Source organism: Chiloscyllium plagiosum, unplaced genomic scaffold (assembly GCF_037043375.1).
Source record: "Chiloscyllium plagiosum isolate Xiang-an unplaced genomic scaffold, Cpla_swu_hap1 HiC_scaffold_16, whole genome shotgun sequence".
Lineage (NCBI taxonomy): Eukaryota > Metazoa > Chordata > Chondrichthyes > Orectolobiformes > Hemiscylliidae > Chiloscyllium > Chiloscyllium plagiosum.
The window spans coordinates 47,651,080-47,674,117 of record NW_028270154.1 but is presented as its reverse complement, the minus strand read 5'-3'; the positions used below and the strand labels follow the sequence as shown (position 1 = coordinate 47,674,117).

Genomic DNA, 23,038 nt, shown 5'->3' with positions numbered 1-23,038 from the left:
TGGGATGAGTGGATATATCAGCAAATATGCAACTAATATCTTGGGCCCCTCAGAGAACAAGGCTGAGGACATGAGAATGAGGAAGCAAGAAATGCTCGGGAAGTTGAATGAATATTTTACATCAGTCTTCATCTTAGGAGACACCAACAGCATTCCAAACATATTAAATAATCAATGACAAAAAGGAGGAGAAAAAATATATAAAAAATACAATATCTATCACTAGCAAAGAAATACTAGGGAAACTAGTGAGGCTAAAGACCAAAGCTTCCCTGGACCTGTTGTCTTGCATCCTAGGATAATAATTTTAAAAAAATTTCAGAGATAGTAGACACATGGGGTAATAAATCTTCTGAGAATCCTTAGATTCTGGAAGAATCCCAGATGGTTGGAAAACTTCCAACATAAATACTTATTCATAAAGGGAAGTGGTCTAAAAGCAGCTAAATCTAGGCCAATTAGCATTACCTCAGTTGTTGGGAAAATGTTAGATTTTAAAATAAAATAAAGGTTGCAATAACAAAACATTTGGAAATACGTAATATGATCAATCAGAACCAGTATTGCATCATGAAAGAAATATCATGCCTAATAAATTTTTGAGAATTCTTTGTGGAGGAAACAAGCAGGACAGTAAAAGAGTAATAGTGCATGTGATACATTTAGCTATACAGAAGGCATTCAATAAAGGTTTGACACATTAAGCTACTTAATAGGATAAAAAGATGTCCATGGTATTGGATGTAATATACTCACATAGAAAGAGGATTGGCCAACTAATAGAAAACGGAGAGCTGTGATAAGGGGAGGGGCATTTTCAAGATGGCAGCCTATAACTAGTGCTGTGCCACAAGGATCAGCATTCGGCCACCGTTATTGAAAATATATATTAATAGTTTGTATGAGGAAAATGAAATGTACAATAGCCAAGTTTGCAGATGACAGAAAAATACACAGAGAGGCATATGCTCTGGCTGACAATCTGCAGAAGGATATAGACAGATAAAGCATGTGTAAAAATTTAGCAGATAGAATATCATGTGAAACAACATAAAATTATGTGCTTTGACAGAAGGAAAGAGGAGCTGAATATTACTTGAATTGAAAAAGACTGCAGAAATCTACAGCAGAAGGATTTGAGAGTCCTTGCGCATGAATTGCAGAAAGCTAGCATCTTGGTTCTGTAGGTAATGGAGAAGACAAATGGAGTGGAACATAAAAGTAGGGAAGTCTTGCTTAAACTATACAAAGGACTAATCAAACCTCAGCTGGAAACTGAACATTTTATGCCCCTTATCTAAGAAGAGATACCCTAACATTAGAGATAGTCCAGAAATGGTTAATGAGGCTAACCTGATATGGAGGAACTGTCGAATGAAAAGAGGTTGAGCTTGTGCTCGTTAGAATGTAGAAGAATGAAAGATGACTTCACAAAATTACAAGATTCTGAGACATGACAGGGTGAATGCAGGAGAATTGTTTCCCCTTGTGGAAGAGTCCAGGACCAGACAGCATAATCACAGAATAAGGTATTTCACGTTGTAGACATAGGAGGAAAATATTCCCCGCTGAGGATAATGCATCGTAGTCATAGAGTCATCAAGATGTACAGCACAGAAACAGATCCTTCTGTCCAACTCATCCATGCTGACCAGATATCCCAACCTAATCTAGTCCCATTTGCCTGCACTTAGCTCACATCCCTCTCAAACCTTCCTATTCATATATGCATCCAGATGCCTTTTAAATGTTGCAATTGTACCAGTTCCACCACTTCCTCTGGCAACTCATTCCATACATGCATCATCCTCTAAGTGAAAACGTTGCCCCTTAGGTCCCTTTTATATCTTTCCCCTCTCACCCTAAACCTATGCCCTCTAGTCCTGGGGTCCCCGACCCCAGGGAAAAGACTTTGTCTATTTATCCTATCCATGCCACTCATGATTTTATAAACCTCTATGAGGTCACCCCTCAGCCTTCCACACTCAAAGGAAAACAGCCCCAGCCTGTTCAACCTCTCCCAATAGCTCAAATCCTCCAACCCTGGCAATGTCCTTGTAAATCTTTTCTGAAACCTTTCTAGTTTCACAACATCCTTCCGATGGGAAGGAGACCAGAATTGCATGCAATATTCCAAAAGTGTCCTAACCAATGCCCTATACAGCCGCAACACGACCTCCTAACTCCTGTACTTAATGCTCTGACCAATAAAGGAAAGAATACCAAACACCTTCTTCACTATCCTATCTACCTATGACTCTACTTTCAAGTAGCTATGAACCTGCTCTTCAAGGTCTCTTAGTTCAGCAATACTCCCTAGGTCCTTATATAAGTCCTGCTAAGATTTGCTTTCCCAAAATGCAGCACCTTATATTTATCTAAATTCTCTATCTGCCACTCCTCAGCCCATTGGCCCAGGATCTGGTCCAGATCCTGTTGTAATCTGAGGTAACTTTCTTCGCTGTCAACTATACCTCCAATTTTGGTGTCATCTGCAAATTTACTAACTATATCTTTTATGCTCACTTCCAAATCATTTATATAAATGATGAAAAGTAGTGGACCCTGCACTGATCCTTGTGGCATTCCACTGGTCACAGGCCTCCAGTCTGAAAAACAAACTTTCATCACCAGCCTCTGTCTTCTACTTTCGAGCCAGTTCTGCATCCATGTGGCTAGTTCTCCCTGTATTCCATGAGATTGAACCTTGCTAACCAGTCTCCCATGGGAAGCCTTGTCAATCGCCTTACTAAAGTCCATATAGATCACATCCACCACTCTGTCCTCAATCCTCTTTGTTACTTTTTCAAAAAACTCATTCAAGTTCGTAAGGCATGATTTCCCAGATTGTCAGATTCACTCGCCTCTATCACAGTTAAACAAAGGAGGGAGCACGTAAGCAATACTGCTTTTGCCAAAACCTGGGATTGAACCAGAGTCCTTTAGTCTAACGCTCTCCCAACTGAGCTATTTCAACAATGATTTCCCATGCACAAAGCCATGTTGACTATCCCTAATCAGTCCTTGCCTTTCCAAATACTTGTAACATCTGTTCCTCAGGATACCCTCCAACAACTTGCACACTGCCGACATCAGGGCTCACTGGTCTATAGTTCCCTGGCTTGACCTTACCACCTTTCTTAAATAGTGGCACCATGTCAGCCAACCTCCAGTCTTCTGGCACCTCATCTGTGACTATTGATGATACAAATATCTCAGCAAGGGGCCCAGCAATCACTTCCTTAGCTTCCCACAGAATTCTAGGGTACACCTGATCATATCCTGGGGATTTATCCACCTTTATACATTTCAAGACATCCAGCACTTCCTCCTCTGTAATATGGACATTTTTCAAGATGTCACCATCTATTTCCTTACATTCTATATCATCCATGTTCTTTTCCACAGTAAACACTGATGCAAAATACTCACTTAGTATCTCCCTCATCTCCTGCGGCTCCACACAAAGGCTGCCTTGCTGGTCTTTGAGGGACCCTATTTGCTCCCTAGTTATCTTTTGTCCTTAATATATTTGTAAAAACCCTTTGCATTCTCCTTAATCCTATTTGCCAAAGCTAACTCATGTCCCCTTTTTGCCCTCCTAATTTGCCTCTGAAGTATATTCCTGTTGCCTTTATACTCTTTTAAGGATTCACTCGATCTATCCTGTCTATACCTGACATATGCTTGTTTCTTTTTCTGAACCAAAACTCAATTTCTTTAGTCATCCAGCATTCCTTACATTTACCTTTCACCCAAATGGGAATATACCATCTCTGGACTGTCGTTATCTCATTTCTGAAGGCTTCCCATTTTCCAGCCGTTCTTTTACCTGCAAACATCGGCCACCAATCAGCTTTTGAAAGTTTTTGCCTAACATCGTCAAAATTAGCCTTCCTCCAATTTAGAACTTCAACTGTTAGATCTGGTCTATCATTTTCCATCACTATTTTAAAATCAATAGAACTGTGGCCCCAATGTGCTCCCCCTTTGACACCTCAGTCACCTGCCCTGCCTTATTTCCCAAGAGTAAGTCAAGTTTTGCACCTTCTCTAGGAGGTACATGCACATACTGGATCAGAAAATTTTCTTGTACACTGTTAGTAAATTCCACTCCATCTAAACCCTTAACACTGTGGCAATCTCAATCTATGTTTGCAATGTTAAAATCCCCTACCATAACCATCCTATTATTCTTAGAGATAACTGAAATCTCCTTACAAAGTTATTTCTCAATTTCCCGCTGACTATCAGGAGATCTATAATACAATCCCGGTAAAGTGATCATCCCTTTCTTACTTCTCAGTTCCACCCAAATAACTTCCCTGAATATATTTCTGGGAACATCCTCCCTCAGTACAGATGTAATGCTATCTCTTATCAAAAATACCACACTCCCTCCTCGCTTGCCTCCCTTTCTATCCTTCCTGTAGCATTAGTATCCTGGAACATTAAACTGTCAGTCCTGTCCATCTCTGAGCCATGTTTCTGTAATTGCTATGATATCCCAGTCCCACATTCCTAACCATACCCTGATTTCATCTGCGTTCCTTTTAGGCTCCTTGTATTGAAATAAATGCAGTAGGAGAAAGTGAGGACTGCAGATGCTGGAGATCAGAGCTGAAAGTGTGTTGCTGGAAAAGCGCAGCAGGTCAGGCAGCATCCAAGGAGCAGGAGAATCGACGTTTCGGGCATGAGCCATTCCTGAAGAAGGGCTCATGCCCGAAACGTTGATTCTCCAGCTCCTTGGATGCTGCTGACCTGCTGCCCTTTTCCAGCAACACATTTACAGCTTTGAAATAAATGCAGTTTATTTTACCAGTCCTATCTTGTTCTCTGCTTTGAGTGCTTGACTACCTGCCCTGTCCGTTTGACTCATTTCTTTTCTCAACTGTACCAGTCTCAAATCTTTCAATGATCCAAAAATGTGAATCCTTCTCCTATACACCAGCTCTTCAGCCATACTCTCATCTGTTCTATCCTCCTATTCCTACCCTCACTAGCTCATAGCACCGGGAGTAATCAAGATATTACTACCCTTAAGGACCTCCTTTTTAAATTCCTGCCTAACTTTCTATATTCTCCTTTCGGAATCTCATCCTTTTCCTTTCCTATGATGTTGGTACCAATATGTACAATGACTTCCTGCTGGTCCCTCTCCCCTTTGAGAACATTCTGCACTCTCTCTGAGGCATCCTTGATCCTGGCACCAGGGAAGCAACACACCATTCTGATTTTTCTCTGCTCGCTGCAGAAACATGAGTCTATGACCCTGACTAGAGAGTCCCCTATCACAATCAATCGCTTGGAATCCGATGTACCCCTCAGTGGGAGGCACGGTGGCACAGTGGTTAACACTGCTGCCTCACAGCGCCAGAGACCCAGGTTCAATTCCCGACTCAGGCGACTGACTGTGTGGAGTTTGCACGTTTTCCCCGTGTCTGCGTGGGTTTCCTCCGGGTGCTCCTGTTTCCTCCCACAATCCAAAGATGTGCAGGTCAGGTGAATTGGCCATGCTAAATTGCCCGTAGTGTTAGGGGTAAATGTAAGGGTATGGGTGGGTTACTCTTCGGCAGGTCGGTGTGGACTTGTTGGGCCGAAGGGCCTGTTTCCACACTGTAATGTAATCTAATCTAAATCTAATCTAATTACATTAGAGCCAGTCTTGATACCAGAAACTTGGCTGATCGTAGTACATTCCCTTGAAAGTCCATCACCCCCTACATTTTCCAAAACAACATCTGTAGAATTATTTTCTATAGATGGCTATCAAAGCTGAATCATGATGTATATTTAAAGCTGAGCCAGTCATTGTTTCAATCAGTAAGGGAATCAGGTGTTATGGGGATAAAGTAGAATCATTAGATCATTCATGATTTCATTGAATGGTGAAGCAGACTCTGTGAGCTAAATGACCTCTTGCTACTTGTACATCTTACAGTAATCTTGCCTCCCAGAGGTAAACCAGAGTGGGGTGACATGTTAAGCCAACCATCAACTCAAGCAATCTGAACCAGTTATTATGGGCACTGATCCAAAGTGGGATACTGCTTGCACTTCGCCGTTCTAACAATACTGCACTGAAACAGTGACTGAACTATACCCCAGTTAGCAGTCTTTCTGAAGACTTATTATCTCCTCATTTGCAAGGGACAATACAAAACGTTTTGGTTCATTTGTAACTTGTGGAGGTTCCATGAGTAAGAAATCCAGAAAGATTGTGAAAGGTCATTACAATCAAATAAATAATTTGCAGCTTCTCGCAGTTTGTAAACAGGAGTGAGAAGACTGTCTGAAAACATTATGTTTATTTTTATTTCAACTGATGGATCAGGTGAGAATTTCTTACATTTTCAGTTTTATTCCTTGCATACTTCAGCCTACTACTTCAGATATGGCTACATTGAAAAAAAAAGCCTATTAGGTTGCTTTAGCCATGAGTCAACGTGAATTTGTCATTAGCTCAAATTCCCTCAAGTGCTCAGTCTTTACTGTCATTAATGGCTTACTCAATTAATTTCCAGGCAGCAATTCTCAACATTAAAATGTACAGGCCTGATAAAGGGTACCTGTGGCTCAGTGATAGTGTCCTCACCTCTGAGCCAGGTGACCCAGGTTCAAATCCCACCTGTTTCATGTGTGTATAAATCCAACTTTGAACAAGTTTCATAAACAATATTTTCAGGCCTCAACAAGGCTGCTAAATTAGACAGACAGGACATAGAAATACCATCAATATTAGGAGACACAGCATTGGGGTCTGGGAGGCTGCTTGGCCCAATATAGGCCTGATGGGCCCCTCATCTCCATGAAGCAATTACAATCAATAGTTTCAACAAGAACCTTGCCAAAGCTGTTAAAACGTTCATAACTTCACACGTTCATAAGAGATATGAGCAGAATTAGGCCATTGAGTCTGCTCCGCCATTTGATCATGGTTGATATGCTCCTCACCCCCAATTTCCTGCCTTCTCTCCATACCCCTTCAGTGGCAAGATGGTTCAGTGGTTAGCACTGCTGACTCACAGTGCCAGGGACCCAGGTTCGATTCCAGCCTTGGGTGACTGTCTGTGTGGAGCTTACACGTTCTCCCTGTGTCTGCGTGGGTTTCCTCCCACAATCCAAAGATGTGCGGGTCAGGTGAATTGGCCATGCTAAATTGCCCATAGTGTTAGGTGCATTAGTCAGAGAGAAACGGGTTTGGGTGGGTTACTCTTCAGAGGGTCGTGTGGACTTGTTGGGCCGAAGGGCCTGTTTCCACACTGTAAGGAATCTAATCTAATCCATTACCAATTAAAAATCTGTCTAACCTCTCCTTAAACTTACTCATTGTCCCAGTATCCACCACATTTTGGGGTTGCGAATTCCACAGATTTACAATCCTTTGGGAGAACTAGTTTCTCCTCAACTCTGGTTTAAATTTGCTGCCCCTTATCCTAAGACTATGACTACTCATCCTAGAGTACCCCACAAGAGCATCCATTCCATGTCTATTTGAACAATACCTTTTTATCATCTTGTCCACCTCAATTTGATCTTCCATCATTCTTCTAAATTCCAGAGAGTATAAACCAAAACTGTTCAGTCACTCTTCATACAACAAACCCCTCATCTCTGGGATCAATCTAGTGAACTGCCTTCAATGCCATTACATCTTTCCTCAAATAAGGGGACCAAAACTGTGCACTACGTACAGTCTCACCAATGCCTCGTATAGTTGTAATAATACTTCCTTACCTTTATATTCTAATCCTTTAGCTATACAAACCAACATTCCATTTGTTTGTTTTTATTATCTTCTGTACCTGCATGCTAGTTTTCTGTGACTCATGAATGAGGATATCCAAACCCCTCTGCACTGGAGAACCCCAAAGTCTCTCTTCATTTAGATAATAGATCGCCTTCCCATTTTTTCGACCAAACACTTTGACCTTACAAGTATCCATGTTAAACTCCACCTGCCACATTTTGGTCCACTCTCCTAACCTATCTATATCCATTTTTCAGGTTCTTATTTCCTCATTACAATTTACTATCCTGCCTACTTTTGTGTCGTCCACAAATTTGGCTATAGAGCCTTCTATCCCTGTATCCAATTCGTTAATATAAATTATAAATAGCTGGAGTCCAAGGACCAAACCCTGTGGCACCCTACTAGTTACATTTTGCTGTCCGCCACCATGAAAACTGATTTAGCATTTCTGCCATTTCAGTGTACCCCACTATTAACTCTCCAGTTTCATCTTCTAAGGGACTAGCATTCACCTTAGCTACTCTCTTTCCTTTCATAAACCTTGTTAACTGAGATTTTCCAGTCCATCTTCAGTTTCTCCTAACTTGCAAGCACTTCAAGGAGGCAAGGTAATGGTTATTGAAGAGTTATTGTTGGAGTTGATTTAGCTCCATCTAATCTGATGCTATCACATTGTTTCTCCACCCAAAGACAATGTTACATGATGTCATGAGAAAAACTTCTGATTCTGCCTCCTTGATTAGTTAATGTGAATTGCACCCATATCTATCTTGAAGTAAACAATACTGAGTCGTGCAAACCTTGTTTCTCTTCAGTTAAGACTCTCTAAGGGTTTATTTTCTACCAATGATACTTAAACAGACCTCAGACTAAGCATTGAAAAAGAATTAAGAATTATGGTATAAAGCCAAAAAATCAGACTTCTAAGTTCAAACCAGGACTTGATGGACAATCATGGTATATGTGGCTAAACAGGTTGCATATTAACTTGTAAATCATTCCAGTATATACTAATGGTAGGCAGTAAGAGTGGGAAAGATTTCTGCTTCATCTTGTAATGTAAAGACAACTTGGAGCCTTCCATTCATATCTCAGGATGGCAACATCCAAGCAAGGATGTATGTTATTCAGGAAAATGGTGGCATACTGGCAGTTAATGTTCTGGTAAAACAGAGTTAAATCCTATTATAGTAGCTGGTGGAATCTAAAATACAAGCATTAATAAATTCAAAGTGCAGAGCTAACCCTAGTTGTGGTGATTATGAAACTAATCACTGCTGGATTTTAAAACCCATCCAGTTCACTAAAATTCTTTAGGGAAGGAAATCTTCCACCTTTTCCCTGGTTTGCTGTGAGTCCTTTCCAAATACATGGAACATTTCTAATGAATAAAGGATCATGACCTGAAATGTTAACTGCTTCATTACCTTTAGACCTGCTGAGTATTTCCAGCATTTTCTCTCTCAATGCTAGGGAGACATTTCACTCTGGTAATTGGATTGATCACCAATTATTTTTAAATCTATGGCTTTTTGTTAAGAAACTTGATGGGATAAAAAGAGAATTCAGCAACTAACTGCCAGAAAGGTGTTAAATTTGGAAGATCAAAAGGATGTGGAGTCAGATTTTATTGGGACTTTCTAAATTTAATTGGGGAATTTAAGAAAAGGATTCATTTGGATTACTCTTAAAATAGTTGCATGGGAATAATGGAGCAAATGCCCTCCTCCTGTGTTGCACCAGAATACAGTTAAGTTTATATCTTACCATGTCACTTTTATCGTGAATTCTGTCATCCTTGTTATGAACTCTTTCATCAACAGCTATGCTGATTTCACACATTTCTTTGTAATCCGGACTTGGAATTCCATTCTAGATCAAAAAAAAAATTGGATCATGATTTAGATATAATTTTGTAAAGAGAAATTTATAGTTATAAAACAGCTTTCTATATATGCAATATAATTGTGACTACTATGCAATTAATTTTCTTCACAATTTTTCTGTATTATGAGCAAGTACCCAATTTGTTAAGTTACCAAATCAAAAAAACAAACAAAATTACAATGAAACATGCAACAACAACAGCAATAGTAGACATTACAGATTTTGGATAGATCAAAACATTTCTACAAATGCGTCACAAGTTAAATAGATGTGGTCCGTTGAAAAGGTTGGAATGCTGAGTAGTTTATATTTAACTGTACTCATGAATCAAAATAGAGTAGGCAATTATGTAAAAAAGGGGTTTGATGGAAGCATTGTTTGAAAGCAAAACTGATCAAACTCCCACCTTAATATTTTAATGGATTGCAGTTTTGTTTTCTAACTACTTAGAAATTTAGCTACTTCTAATCAACCTAGGTCTCCTGTACAGTTAAACTTAAAAGTTTGGTCTTCTGCCAATTGTGGTCTTTTGACAAAGCTGAAGACTATTGTAAAAACCAAACTTGGAGTGGTAGAAGTCCCTTTCAAGTTTAAGATATCTAACTCCAGAAGTTGAATTTTCACTGTTTTCATTGCAGTTATTTTACATAACTTGGCTGTAGTATTAATGTTAGACCTCAATGGGGAAGCTTGGACATACAATTGTAAAATGAAGCCTTCCTTCCTATTCCTAGCATTCATTTCCTCAACATAATGTGCAATAGCCCTTTCCCTTTAATTTCATTGCAGGATGGTCAGCTATTACTGTTAATGAAGGTATTTTCCTACCTTGCAGTTAGTAAGAAAAGACTCAAGATAATCAATTAATCAAGTCGCCTAAGAATTTCACAGATTTTTGGGGAAATTAACAAAGGAAGGCATACAGCAAATGTTTAATTTCTCAATTATAATAAGATTGAGACTTCCCAAAAATTAAATTTAGAATAGGTATGTTAAGTTGTTACGTATACTGATCACTTCTCAGTTGCTTTCAAACCAAGTTCTGCAAGTTCAAGATGATCCCAGAATACAGTGATCCCTCATGACATAAACAATATGGATCCAGTGCATAGAAAATTTAATATTGTTGCCCCAAAATAAAACATGCTTAAAAATTCAGTATAGCTTAACTTCTATATTAGGGAAAATGCTTGAATCTATAATTAAGGAAGAAATATTGAGACATTGGTGTAGAAGCTGTCCTATCAGGCAGATGCAGCATGACATGCAGGTCATGTTTAATTAATTTACTGGAATTCTTTGAAGACTTTACGAGTGTGATAGACAACAGGGAACCTTTGGATGTGGTATATATGGATTTCCAAAAGGCATTCGACAATTTGCCACATTAAAGGCTGATGCATAAAATAAAGGTGCATAGCATTATGGGTAATGCATTAGCATGGTTGCAAGATTGGTTACTTAACAGAAAGCAAAGAATAGGGATAAATGGGTGTTTTTCTTTTTGGCAATCAGTGGCTAGTGGTGTGCCTCAGAGATTGATGCTGGGACTTCACTTGTTTACAACTTGCATAGATGACTTAGAGACGGGGATCAAGGACAGTGCTTCAAAGTTTGCAGATGACACTAAGATGAGTGGTATATCAAAGTGTGCAGAAGACATAAATTCTCTAGAGGGTTATAGAAAGGTTAAATGAGTGGGCAAGGGTCTGACAAATGGAGTACAATGTTGGGAAGCATGAGGTAATCCATTTCAGTAGAAATAACAGCAAAATGGACTACTATTTAAATTGTGAAAAATTGCAGCAGGCTGTTGTGCAGAGGACCTGGGTGTCTTTGTGCATGAATCACAAATAATTGGTTTGTAGTTGCAGCAGGTAATTAAAGCAGCAAATGGAATATCATTCTTCATTTCTAGAGGGATGGAGTTTAAAAATAGGCAGATCATCCTGCAGCTATATTGGGTGCTGGTGAGACCACCCCTGGTGTACTTAGTACAGTTGTGGACTCCTTCCTTGAGAAAGGATTTACTGGAACTGGAGGGGATGCAGAGGAGATTCATTAGGTTGATTCCAGAGTTGAGAGGGTTGGTTTATGAGGACAGATTGAATAGATTGGGACTACACTCATTGGAATGTAGAAGAATGAATGGGAGAATCATATAGAAACATATAAAATTATGAAGGGAGTAGATAGAATAGAAGCTGGGAGATTGTTTCCACTGGCAGGTGAAACTAGAACTATAGGGCATAACCTCAAAATAAGGGAGAGTAGATTTTGGACTGAGTGGAGGAGGAAAGTCTTCACTCAAACAGTTGTGAATCTGTGGAAACTCTGCCCAGTGAAGCAGTTGAGGCTACTTCATTAAACATTTTTAAGGCAAAGATACATCGATTTTTCAACAGTAAAGGAATTAAGGGTTCTGGTGAGCAGGCAGGTAGGTGGAGCTGAATCCACGAAAAGATCAGCCATGATCTTATTGAATGGCGAAGCAGGCTCAACAGGCCAGATGGCCTAGTCCTGCTCCTGGTTCTTATGTTCTTCATATTCTTAGTTTTATATTCAAAGTAAAAAATAATAAAGTCACTTCAGGGAAAAAAAAGTCTGGCAACGTTTCTGTCTCTGAAATTGACAGTCCTATCCCTAAAGGTCGCAGGAGGAATCCAAGAGACATGACCTACTTTGCCATAAGATTTCCAATTACCAGACTGTTCAGTGATAAAGAACAAAATTACCAAAAGAAGACAACATGCATGCCTGCAGTTTCCTTTGTGATTTTTTTAATCACATTATTTTAAAACAAAATAGATTTTCTGCAGACACCCATTACTTATTTCAACAAAAACAAAACTTTGTTAAACTGGCACTTTAAAACAAGCACACCTGAAAAGATGAGATATATTACCTTTAAAATGTCTTTCATTCTGGAATGCTGTTGAAAACAGCCTCTTGACACAAGGAATCAAGAGACAGTAAAACGCCTTTTAACACTAATGGCTTTTACTTTGAATTGAAAACTGCATTTTTGCTCTTCTGGTAAAAGATTAACTTCTTGATTGAACGTTTGAACTTTAACTCAGTCTGGGTTAGAATTCTTGAAATTTTAACTGTCTCAAATGGAAATAAGTCGATGTCGCCAATTTAGCTCTCACTAGTAACTAGCATATTATAAATGCAACACTGCATTTCAGCTGGTCAATTTATGCTGACTGTACACCATTCCAAATAGGGGTCATGCCTCATTTATTTGAAGACACACAAAGCTCTGGGGTAAGAAAGTGGGTGGGACATCCAGATTGGTCTTTCCCTTAAGATGAGAAGAATGTCAAAAATATGGAATGAGACATAGACAAAAAACCCCATAGCTGTGGCATGTATGCATGTGTCAACATAATAAATCAAAATGGACTAAAAATACTTATGTTAATAAGTAAATTTAAAACACATTGAAAGCATAGATGAACACCAGGTCTGAAAATGACATAACTGAATTCAGTCATGATATTACCATAGAATATTGGATACAGAGTGAATACATAATAATTAGCTGGCTGGAGAAAAAAATGCAACTTTATGTCATTCACTTACCTAAGAGTTCATGATAAAAATCAGAGTCAGGTTAACCTCATCTGCAGCCGTGTAACTTAGTGGAAAGAGATAAGGAGATTTCTCACCCTATCTGCCCACATTTTTTCTGTTTAATAGGAACAAATTTAATAAGTAACAGATCTCCCACACCACCCACCTGATTTTCAGTGATCATATTTCCCTTTATTTACCAGGGATAAAAGTATAGACACAGCTGTTTATCCTTGAGGTGAGTGGGAGTTGGGAAATTTCCCAGCTTTGCATATCGACAAAGAAATAATGGCTCCAAAAAGTGGTATCGCTAATGCCGGGGTTAGAAGCTGTCTGACAAAGTCAGGTCAGCTTACCCAAGGGAAGATTCTGAGGCAGCTACAGGGGCTGTGAACGGAGGAGGGGTACAGTTGAAATGAGCTCAAATTGATTTAGTCCCAACTGTAATAAAAACAAAAAAGCACTGTCACTCTCTCCATTCCTAAGCAGTCTCCATATCCCACACCTCGCACTCCCAACTATCAATCCACATCCCTCCAGTTTCCCATTCTATCCCAGGAAACCATTATTCTCTTGAAATAATTGTGCACCAGCTCAGTTGAGAACTATCTAATCTCTGGTCTCAATTTCACAATGTTTGTTTAGAAAACCTCAAGTGGTTTTAAGTATTGAAACTTTCAAAGGGTTTAGATGATTGACACTGGTTTTCCTTTATATATCTAACTTTTACTATGAGGTCCATTGTTTCTATATTGGTGTATATCAAATGAAAGGTCATGGAAGTGACCTGTGTATGGGGCAGGATAGGCCTGGAGGTGGACCATTGAACTCTGTTTTCAAAAGGTTCCCTCACGCAGACAATGTTCAGGTAACTTGCTGCATCCTTGACCATGACTCTTCCAAAAGTAAAACTGGTGCAAATCCATAAACATTACAAAGATGTATTGTTACAACATGGGGTAAAACCTCTCTGCTATTTTAAGCCAGCCACACAGAAAAGCTTACCTCACATTGTAATCTGTTAAATTTCAAGTGGCAAAGAACTATCACCAAATACCACTATTTAAAAAAAAATTAACAATTTTATTTTTTAAGTTCAACTGAGAACATTAAAACAGCTACTATCTACAACTCCTTTCACTTAAACTTATATTTTACCTACAACTCTACAATACCATATTCTTGTCTTTAAGGCATTCCAATAATGTAAGAGGATTATGATCCATGTACTCAACCATCTCCGAAACATTGTTCACGATATACACATTAAAATGCTGTAAGGCCAGTCCCAAACTCAATAGTTCTTTTTCGATCGTGGAGTATTTTCTCTAGTGGATGTTGAATTTCTTCAAAAAGTAACCAACTGGCAGTTCAATCCCATCCTCATTTTCTTGTAGCAGTACAGCTCCAACTCCGAAGTCATTAGCATCGATGGGCTTTGAAAAGTTTGGTGTAGCTAAAACTGGTGCAGTGGTTGATATTGTTTTTAAATGGTCGATTGCCTCTGGTGTTGTTCTGTCTACCGAAACTTTGTGCTCTTCTTCAGCAAATAGGTTAATAGTGTCTCTACACTGCTGAAGGTTGGAATAAACTTCCAATAGAATCTGCTTAGTCCCAAGAATCGAAGCACTTCTTTCTTCGAGGCTGGTCATGGAAATTTCTCAATGGCCTTCATCTTTGCATTCCGTGGGGTCAACCTTCTATGACCAAAGCGTCACCTCTGCTTTCACGCATTCAGTTTATTACCAGTTTTGCTTCTCATAGTTATTCAAAGAGCTTTGCCAAATATACTATGTGATTTTTCCAGGACTTACTAAAGGTCACTACATCGTCCAAATAGACTGCATAATTTGTTAACCCTGTCACAACTCTGTTCATGAGTCTTTTGAATGTGGTGAGGGTGTTCTTCATTCCAAAGGCCATCACTTTGAATTCATATAGCCCACAAACACAGAAATTTCTTTCGCCATCTTTGATAATGATACTGGCTAGTAACCACACAGGAAGTCCAACTTGGTGATGTAACTGGCTTGACCAACTTTCTCAATACAGTCCTCCAATCTTAGTACAGAGGAACCCCGATTATCCGAATATCAATTATCCGATTATCCAAAGGGGATCTCAAGGTCCCGATAGAAACATTACGTTAAAGAGCTGTTTCAACCCTGATCGTGTCTTTTGTTTACAGGTACGATGATTGAAAACAATTTCAGCTCACTGAAATGCTGTCGAGAACAGTCCTGGACAGTCCAGGCACCATCTCCAAATGACTCATCTCCTGCCCTCTGTCTCTCCCCCTACACCTTCTCTGGAGTTCTACATAGGGGTTGTATTCTAACACCCCTTCCCCAGATAATCTCTCCAACATGGTCCTGTACAGGGTAGAGGTGGAGCCTGTCAAAAAGTTGTGTGCTATTTGAAGACTTACCCCGCAAAACCAGCAGCAGTCCGACTGTTGGTGTACATTCTGACTGACCTGGTGGGGGGGGGCAGGGGGAGTTGGATGGGGGGGGGGGGGGGTCGGAGGCGCAGACGGGGGTCAGACAGTGGCTGGGAGTGCAGGGTTGGGGGAGCGAGGTTGGAGCTGCGGGGTTGGGGGCGGGTGGGGGTGGATATGAAGGCAGTGTTGGATGGGGTTGGGGGCGGGCAGAGGGGCAGGGTGGGACCGGACAAGGTTGTGCGTCTGTCAGGAGGCGGGGTGGGAGCAGACAGGTTTGGGGACGGATGGGGGGGGCGGGGAGCGCAAGGTGGGAGCAGACGAGAGTGGGGACTGGCGGGGGGCATGGGGTCTTGCACGCAATGTGCTTTTTCCTAGTCTCCTGAATGGGGAGCAGACTTCACAGAAAACTCCAAGGCAAAATCAATTAACTGAATAATCAATTATCCGAACGAAATGGTGCTTGCCCATCTCGTTTGAATAATCAAGGTTTCTCAGTGTTAGATAATCCACGCAAAATCATTGAATGCCATCAGGTTTGGGAACTAAGATAATCAGCGACCTCCACTCGTTCTGGCTTGGCTGGATGATATCCTCATTGAGCATGGCCTTTACCTTCTTCTGGACCTGTCTGGCTTTGAAATGATTAAGCTGATAGGGCTGTTATTTTATTGGAACAGCAATCCCCACGTCAATTTCATATACAGTAGCATTAGTCTTCCCCATCTGATTCCTACATATGTCCTCATACTGCAGTAACAAACCTTTCAATTGTGTTATTTGCTCCTGAGACAGACAGCTTACTAACTTAGCTGAAAATGTGTTGCTGGAAAAGCGCAGCAGGTCAGGCAGCATCCAAGGAGCAGGAGAATTGACGTTTCGGGCATAAGCCCTTCTTCAGGAGCCCTTCTCCATTCCTGAAGAAGGGCTCATGCCCGAAATGTTGATTCTCCTGCTCCTTGGATGCTGCCTGACCTGCTGCGCTTTTCCAGCAACACATTTTCAGCTCTGATCTCCAGCATCTGCAGTCCTCGCTTTCTCCTAGCTTACTAACTTATCCCACTCCTCAAGGACTTCTTCATTTTTTAACATATTTTGAGGCACATCAAAATCCACACTATCTAGATTTGATTCCTCACTTTGTGGGGTAGTAACTAACAACTATTTCTCCAGAGAAAGAACTGGAGGCAGAGAATAATTAGTTACTGTCCCATAAAGTGAGGAATCAAATCTAGACGTGGGGATTGCTGTTCCAATAAAATAACAGCCCTCTCAGCTTAATCCTTTCAAAGCCAGACAGGTCCAGAACGAGGTAAAGGCCATGCTGAATGAGGATATCATCCTGCCAGTTCTCTGGAGGGGGCCTACACAATCACTTATAACTTGTGTGAAAAGTTCTTCAACTGCAGGAATTGGCAACAAAAGTGCTACTTTTATGACCACCTATGGATTACCTACCATTTGTAATGTATGACCAATATGGCAAAATTTAATCACATCCTTGTGCATTCCAGGCCAATAAAAATATTTTTGTACCTTAGCCTGAGTCTTTCATATTCCTAGGGACCTCCTCCAGGTAGTTCACATGCTACCTGTAACACTTGCTGTCTGTATGCTACCGGCAATACAATCTGGTGCACTTCAGCCCGTTTCTCCTCTGCACTAACCTGCCGTGGTCTCCATTTCCATCTTAGAATTCTATCTTTCAGATAATCACCCTCAGGAATATTCTCTGCCTCCTTTTCGGAGTACACATCCACATATATATCTTTTATTATCTTGTCTTTCTGTTGCAAGTCCCTTAGCTTTTTAATACAAAATACTTTGTCTGACCCTCTGCCTGTTCAGGTTTTTCCTGCACCGTTACATCAAACAGGGTATCCACTAACTGAACTTCAACTCCTTCATCTTTCTCTTTAGTCTTTGCTTCATGTTGTGACTTATGATAGTGGGATCTTGTTACTACACAGTCTGGGAAAATACCAGGATATTTTACTTTTAACTCCTCAGTCTCTTGATCTACCTTTGGCTTCTCCACAACGTGGGGTTCCACACCCACTTTGGACAATGCTAAATCATTCCCAAGAACAAAATGGATTCCTGGAACTGATGCTCTGTCAATCACTCCCACTGTTACTTCCCAGTCTAGTATTGGCACTCCAACCTGATCTTACATAGGGGAATGCTGAATTTCTGTCCATCTATCCCATAAATTACCACACTCTTGGGTAACAGATCAGAAAGAGTGCATATTCGTTCGTCCCTTACTATTATGGACTGATTAGATCCTGTATCTCTCAAAATTATAACTTCTTGCCCTTCTCCCCCTCTTTTTTTTCTGAGTAAACTTTATCAGAGGCAATTTTTTTACAGAGATCAGGCACAAACTCCTTATTCCTTGCTTAGGCTGTGCACTCTCCTGCAGCTCATCGGTCCTTCGTGTGTTTCCTTTACTACTTTTACAAAAGCCACTGGCTTAACTTCTTTTAACCACATCTTTTCCCACAGTGCCTTTCTTTAACAGCCAGCACTGTGATTTTATGTGTCTCACTTTATCACAATGGAAACACCTGAGGCCTTTCACCTCCTTTCCACCCTCATGGGCTTCTTCTTGGGGTGGCACAGTGGCTCGGTGGTTAGCACTGCTGCTCACAGGGTGCCAGGATCCCGGGTTTGATTCCCACCTCGGGTGACTGTCTGTGTGGAGTTTGCACATTCTCTCTGTGTCCTCGTGGGTTTCCTCCAGGTGCTCCGGTTTCCTCCCCCAGTCCGAAGATGTGCAGGTTAGGTGAATTTGTCATGTGAAATTGCCCATAGTGTTAGGTGCATTTGTCAGGGGTAAATATGGGGAATGGGTCTGGGTGGGTTACTCTTCGGATGGTTGGTGTGGACTAGTTGGGCTGAAGGGCCTGTTTCCACACTGGAGGGAATCTAATCTAGGGGGTGGCACAGTGGCTCAGTGGTTAGCACTGCTGCCTCACAGCACCAGGGTCCTAGGTTCGATTCCCGCCTGTCTGAGTGGAGTTTGCACATTCTCCCTGTGTCTGCGTGGGTTTCCTCCGGGTGCTCTGGTTTCCTCCCACAATCCAAAGATGTGCAGGTCAGGTGAATTGGCCATGCTAAATTGCCCAGTGTTAGGTGTGTTAGTCAGGTGTAAATATAGTTTCTCTTCAGAGGAGCAGTGTGGACTTGTTGGGCCGAAGGGCCTGTTTCCACACTGTAGAAAATCTAATCTTAACCTGTGGTAAACACTTACCAGTGTTCTCTACTCTTTGTTTCATACTGTAGGATCTCCCCTTCTCCCAATTTCTATCTCTCACAAGACGAAATTCTGGCTGGAAGCTTGTCTTATGCACAACATGTCTCATCCACTAATTCTGATGCCTTTCTCACTTCCTGATCTTTCTATTCATCCGTGTAAATTCTTACCATCTCTGGAAGTGAGTTCTTTAACTCCTCCAGCAGAATAATCTCTCTTAGAGCTTCATAGGCCTTATCTATCTTTAAGGCCCACGCCCATCTATCAAAATGACTATGTTTAATTCTTTTGAACTCAACACAAGTCTGAACTGGTTCCTTCTTTACATTTCTGAACCGCAGTCTACAAGCTTCTGGTACCAATTCATAAGCATGTTTGAAATCTTCAGAATCTCTTAATCCCTCATCTGACAGTTCAGGCAAATATCTCACTAGCTCTGCCTACCAGTTTAGTCTGAACTAACATTACCCATAAATCCTCAGAACACCCCATCTGCCTAGCCAATTTTTCAAATGAAATAAAGAAGGCTTCAACATCTTTCTCATCAAAATGTTGCAGAGTTTTGACATATTTGTCTATATTACTACCTTTTAATTTCCATCCAGTTAACTTGACTTTGCTATGTTTTAAAACTGCCTCCTGGTCAAGTGCACAGGAATCTTTTGTATGAGATTACTGATCGTGCTCTCAGCTGCTATTTTGTTTTTTCAACCAAACTTTCTACTGAACCACTTGAAGACTTTGTGGATAGCTTTATCCCATGGTCATTCTTCAGGTTCAACTGCAAAAACTCCCAGAAACAACTTCAATAAACGTCCCTTTCTGAACCAAAAACAAAAATGTGAGGGGTTTATCTACTCTCAAAATCCAGGCTACTGCTGTTATGTGGAGCCAAACAACAATGCAGGAGCACCGATTGAAATTACGCAGAGTCAGCAGCATTAAGTTGACGTTCATGTAACTGGCCCATACACCACAATGCTTTAGACCCATTTTCTGTGTCTAATCTTAATCCCCTTCACTTAATCCCTGTTATCTAAATGATAGAACAAAGTAGTATAAACGTTAAGAAAATATGTGATCCTTACACTTAAGTACAGATGGGGTACAGAGACAAGGAAGTTAGAGTAAACTTTTAAAATTATGAGATAAATTAAATACTAAACTAAAAAAGATATTAAAGTCTTCAGAGGTTGAAATGTTAAGACAGAAATCATCAACCTCCCAAAAGGAAAAGTACTGTCCATTTCTCTGCAGTAAAAAAAAACCTCTTGCTTGAAGATAGCTGGTTTATTTATTGCCAGTTGCTGCAAGGCGTTGCTTTGAAGTAACAGTCCAGAGATTTTGTACATTCTGAACCAGTTGTTTGGTGTCTCCGGCAAGCAAGTGAAGGATCTTGGAACTGGATGTTTGAGGAGCAGCAGATCCTGACAAGCAAAGCAGATCACCTCAGTAAACCATGTGGACAGGGACCATTCCCTGCCTTTTCCTCTGCCCATCATACCTATGTTCATTTAGTGTTTGCATGAGTCTGCAGAGTTTTCTATAGGGATTAAAGTTTTAATTGGTAGAGCAATGCCTCTTAATGGAGAGGCAATGGCACAGTGGTATTATTGCTAGACCAATAATCCACAGCGCCAGCTGATATTCCAAGATACTACATTTTAAATCGGCCAATGCTTGGTGGAATTTGAATTTATTGAAACTCATGAATGAAAGAGTCTAATCACGACCATGAAACTATCAGCGATTGTCCTAGTTCAGTAATATCCTATAGAAAAAGACAATTGGTCTATACATGTGACTCCAGATACACAGTAAATGTGATTGACTCTGAACTGCCTTCTGGGCAGTATGGATAGCTAGCTTGTAATGCCTACATCCCATGAAGCAATTTAAAACAATTGTTTACCAGTAAACAGATTCTAACTACAGATAATAAATAGTAATTCTTAAGTGCAGAACAAGGTTCATGCTTTCTGTCAACTTTGATCAAAAGACAAGTGTATGGAGGAATTATGAGGCCTTGATAAAATCATTAACTTTTGTGATAACTCAGGGAATCAAAGATCAATAAGTCATGATCAAAACAGAGATAATTCTAGCTTGTCCCATTTTGAGTCTCTGTCTATGCATTTCATTCATTATCTTTGAAGTGCACAGATCTTTTAAAATGAAGTCGAAGCAAGCCACTATCAGCTTGTCGACTTAGTTCAGGGGTGATGTCCCTTTCCTGCCAAGTATTATTCCTATAATATTGCTAATCTTTCAGATTCATTGGACAGAATATTTTACACACACATTCAGATGCTGGAAATGGTATGACAAATGAAAAAAAATGGTTGAAAAAGATTGGGTGTTCAGTACATTTTCCCATTAAGCTTTCAAAGTCTAAATATGAATCTGGTTAGTAAGTAAAGAGGACTCCATATAATTGCATCTGATTTCACCTCACTTCTGCAAGTTGTTATTCTCCCAGTTACCAGTAAAAATTAGATAATACTACTTCTTGACTTGAAGTGGTTACCTGATGACTACAGTGTGCTAGCATCTTTTCTGAACGTTCATCTTGGCCATCATTCCTCAACATCTTCGGAGCATGCTTAGGGAAGGACCTGCACCCTCCAACCACAAGGGGCAGCGTGGTGGCTCAGTGGTTAGCACTGCTGCCTTTCAGGGTCAGGGACCTGAGTTTCTGTGCCTTGGGTGATTCTGTGGAGTTTGCATGATCTTCCCCATGTCTGTAAGGGTTTCTGCTTTTGTGCACCATTTTCCTCCCACACTCCAAGGATATGCAGGTTAGGTGGAATAGCCATAGTAAATAAAGAGTTATGGAAATAGGGTGGGGGTGCTGGGTCTGGGTGGGATACTCTTCAGTCAATTGGTGCAGATTCAATGGGCCAAATGGCCTCTTCTGCACTGAATAGATTCTATGATTATATGAGTCAGAATTAAGAAAATCTAGCTTCACCACATTGGATTAACTTTCCAATTTGTTCAACAGCATTTTAGAGCACACTGACACCTCATCACCTTGCTATTTCAAAGTTTCCTAACACACAGGCACAGCTACCCATTGTGCACCCGCACAGAACATATCTCCAGGATCTTAGCTTCCTTTAGTAGTGCTTACTTGAATGGTCACATCATATTGCCTTGCTTTTTCATGCATTGCCACTTCTTTCAGAACTTACAGGCTTCATGTGGTTTAGTCCTGCTTTGTCTTTAAGCAAAACATAAAGCCAGGCTGCTATCACAGCTTCCAGCTAGAATAGACAGCTAGAAAGGAGAGGGGGGCACATGCCCATGAATGTGTAAGACTAATGTTTTACTCTAAATCAAGCCTTTGCAGTCCTGAATATGTCACATAATCCTGGCATATGGTGCTCTGACGGAGGCAACGAGGGGATGTGGTGAACTACGGAGAGCTAGTAAGGAGACAACAGTCCCAGAAGAAGATGATGTGGAGACAGAGCATCAGGAATATGACCTTGGCCCATGATAGCGTGGTGCTGTGTTCGGATTTTGGATATTGGGTTGTGTACCATTGAGATCTCAGTTTCACCATGAGTGGTCATTGACCTCTGCCACAAGCTCGAGCATTTTTTCCCTGGACGGGGAATGGAGATGAATGTTAGCTATACATCACCAGCCTTGCCTCCTCTGTCCCATTGTGGGGTGTTTTCTCCTGCAATGAGAAAGACAAAAGGAAGGGATAGAGTGGAACAAAAATGGCTGTCAAAGCTGTTAGAGTGGATGCAAGTGGAGGAAATGTGGGGTGGTATCCTGACTGAATAAGAATGAGTACAAGAGAAAGTGAAGACTGCAGATACTGGATAGTCAGAGTCGAAAGGTATGGTGCTGGAAAAGCACAGTAGGTCAGACGGCATCCGAGGAGCAGGAGAGTTGACATTTCGGACATAAGTCCTTCATCAGGAATGTGCAAGAGAAAGGGAGCTGACAGATAAATAGTAGGGTAGGGGTGGGGGTGGGGCTGGGGGGGGTGAAGGTAGCTCAGAAGGCGATAGGTGGATGTAGAGTGGGGGGGTGATATGATAGATCAGTGGGGAGGGTGGAGTGGATAGGTGGGAAGGAAGATGGATAGGTTGGACAGGTCAAGAGG

At 40.8% G+C, this 23,038-nt stretch overlaps 1 protein-coding gene across 4 annotated transcripts in view; it reads right to left on the bottom strand.

Annotated features, from left to right (window-relative positions):
• slc23a1 (solute carrier family 23 member 1) overlaps positions 1 to 23,038 on the bottom strand; it is a 128,068-nt gene that overhangs the window by 73,109 nt on the left and 31,921 nt on the right. For 2 of the 4 annotated variants that reach the window (XM_043703707.2, XM_043703706.2), the window contains one exon: positions 9,521 to 9,625. In XM_043703707.2, coding sequence (XP_043559642.1) covers positions 9,521 to 9,625 — 105 coding nt within the window. Of the gene's footprint in view, positions 1 to 9,520; positions 9,626 to 12,545; positions 12,646 to 13,228; positions 13,249 to 23,038 lie in introns of those variants that run through there. The other 2 variants (XM_043703709.2, XM_043703708.2) reach the window with 2 other exon arrangements.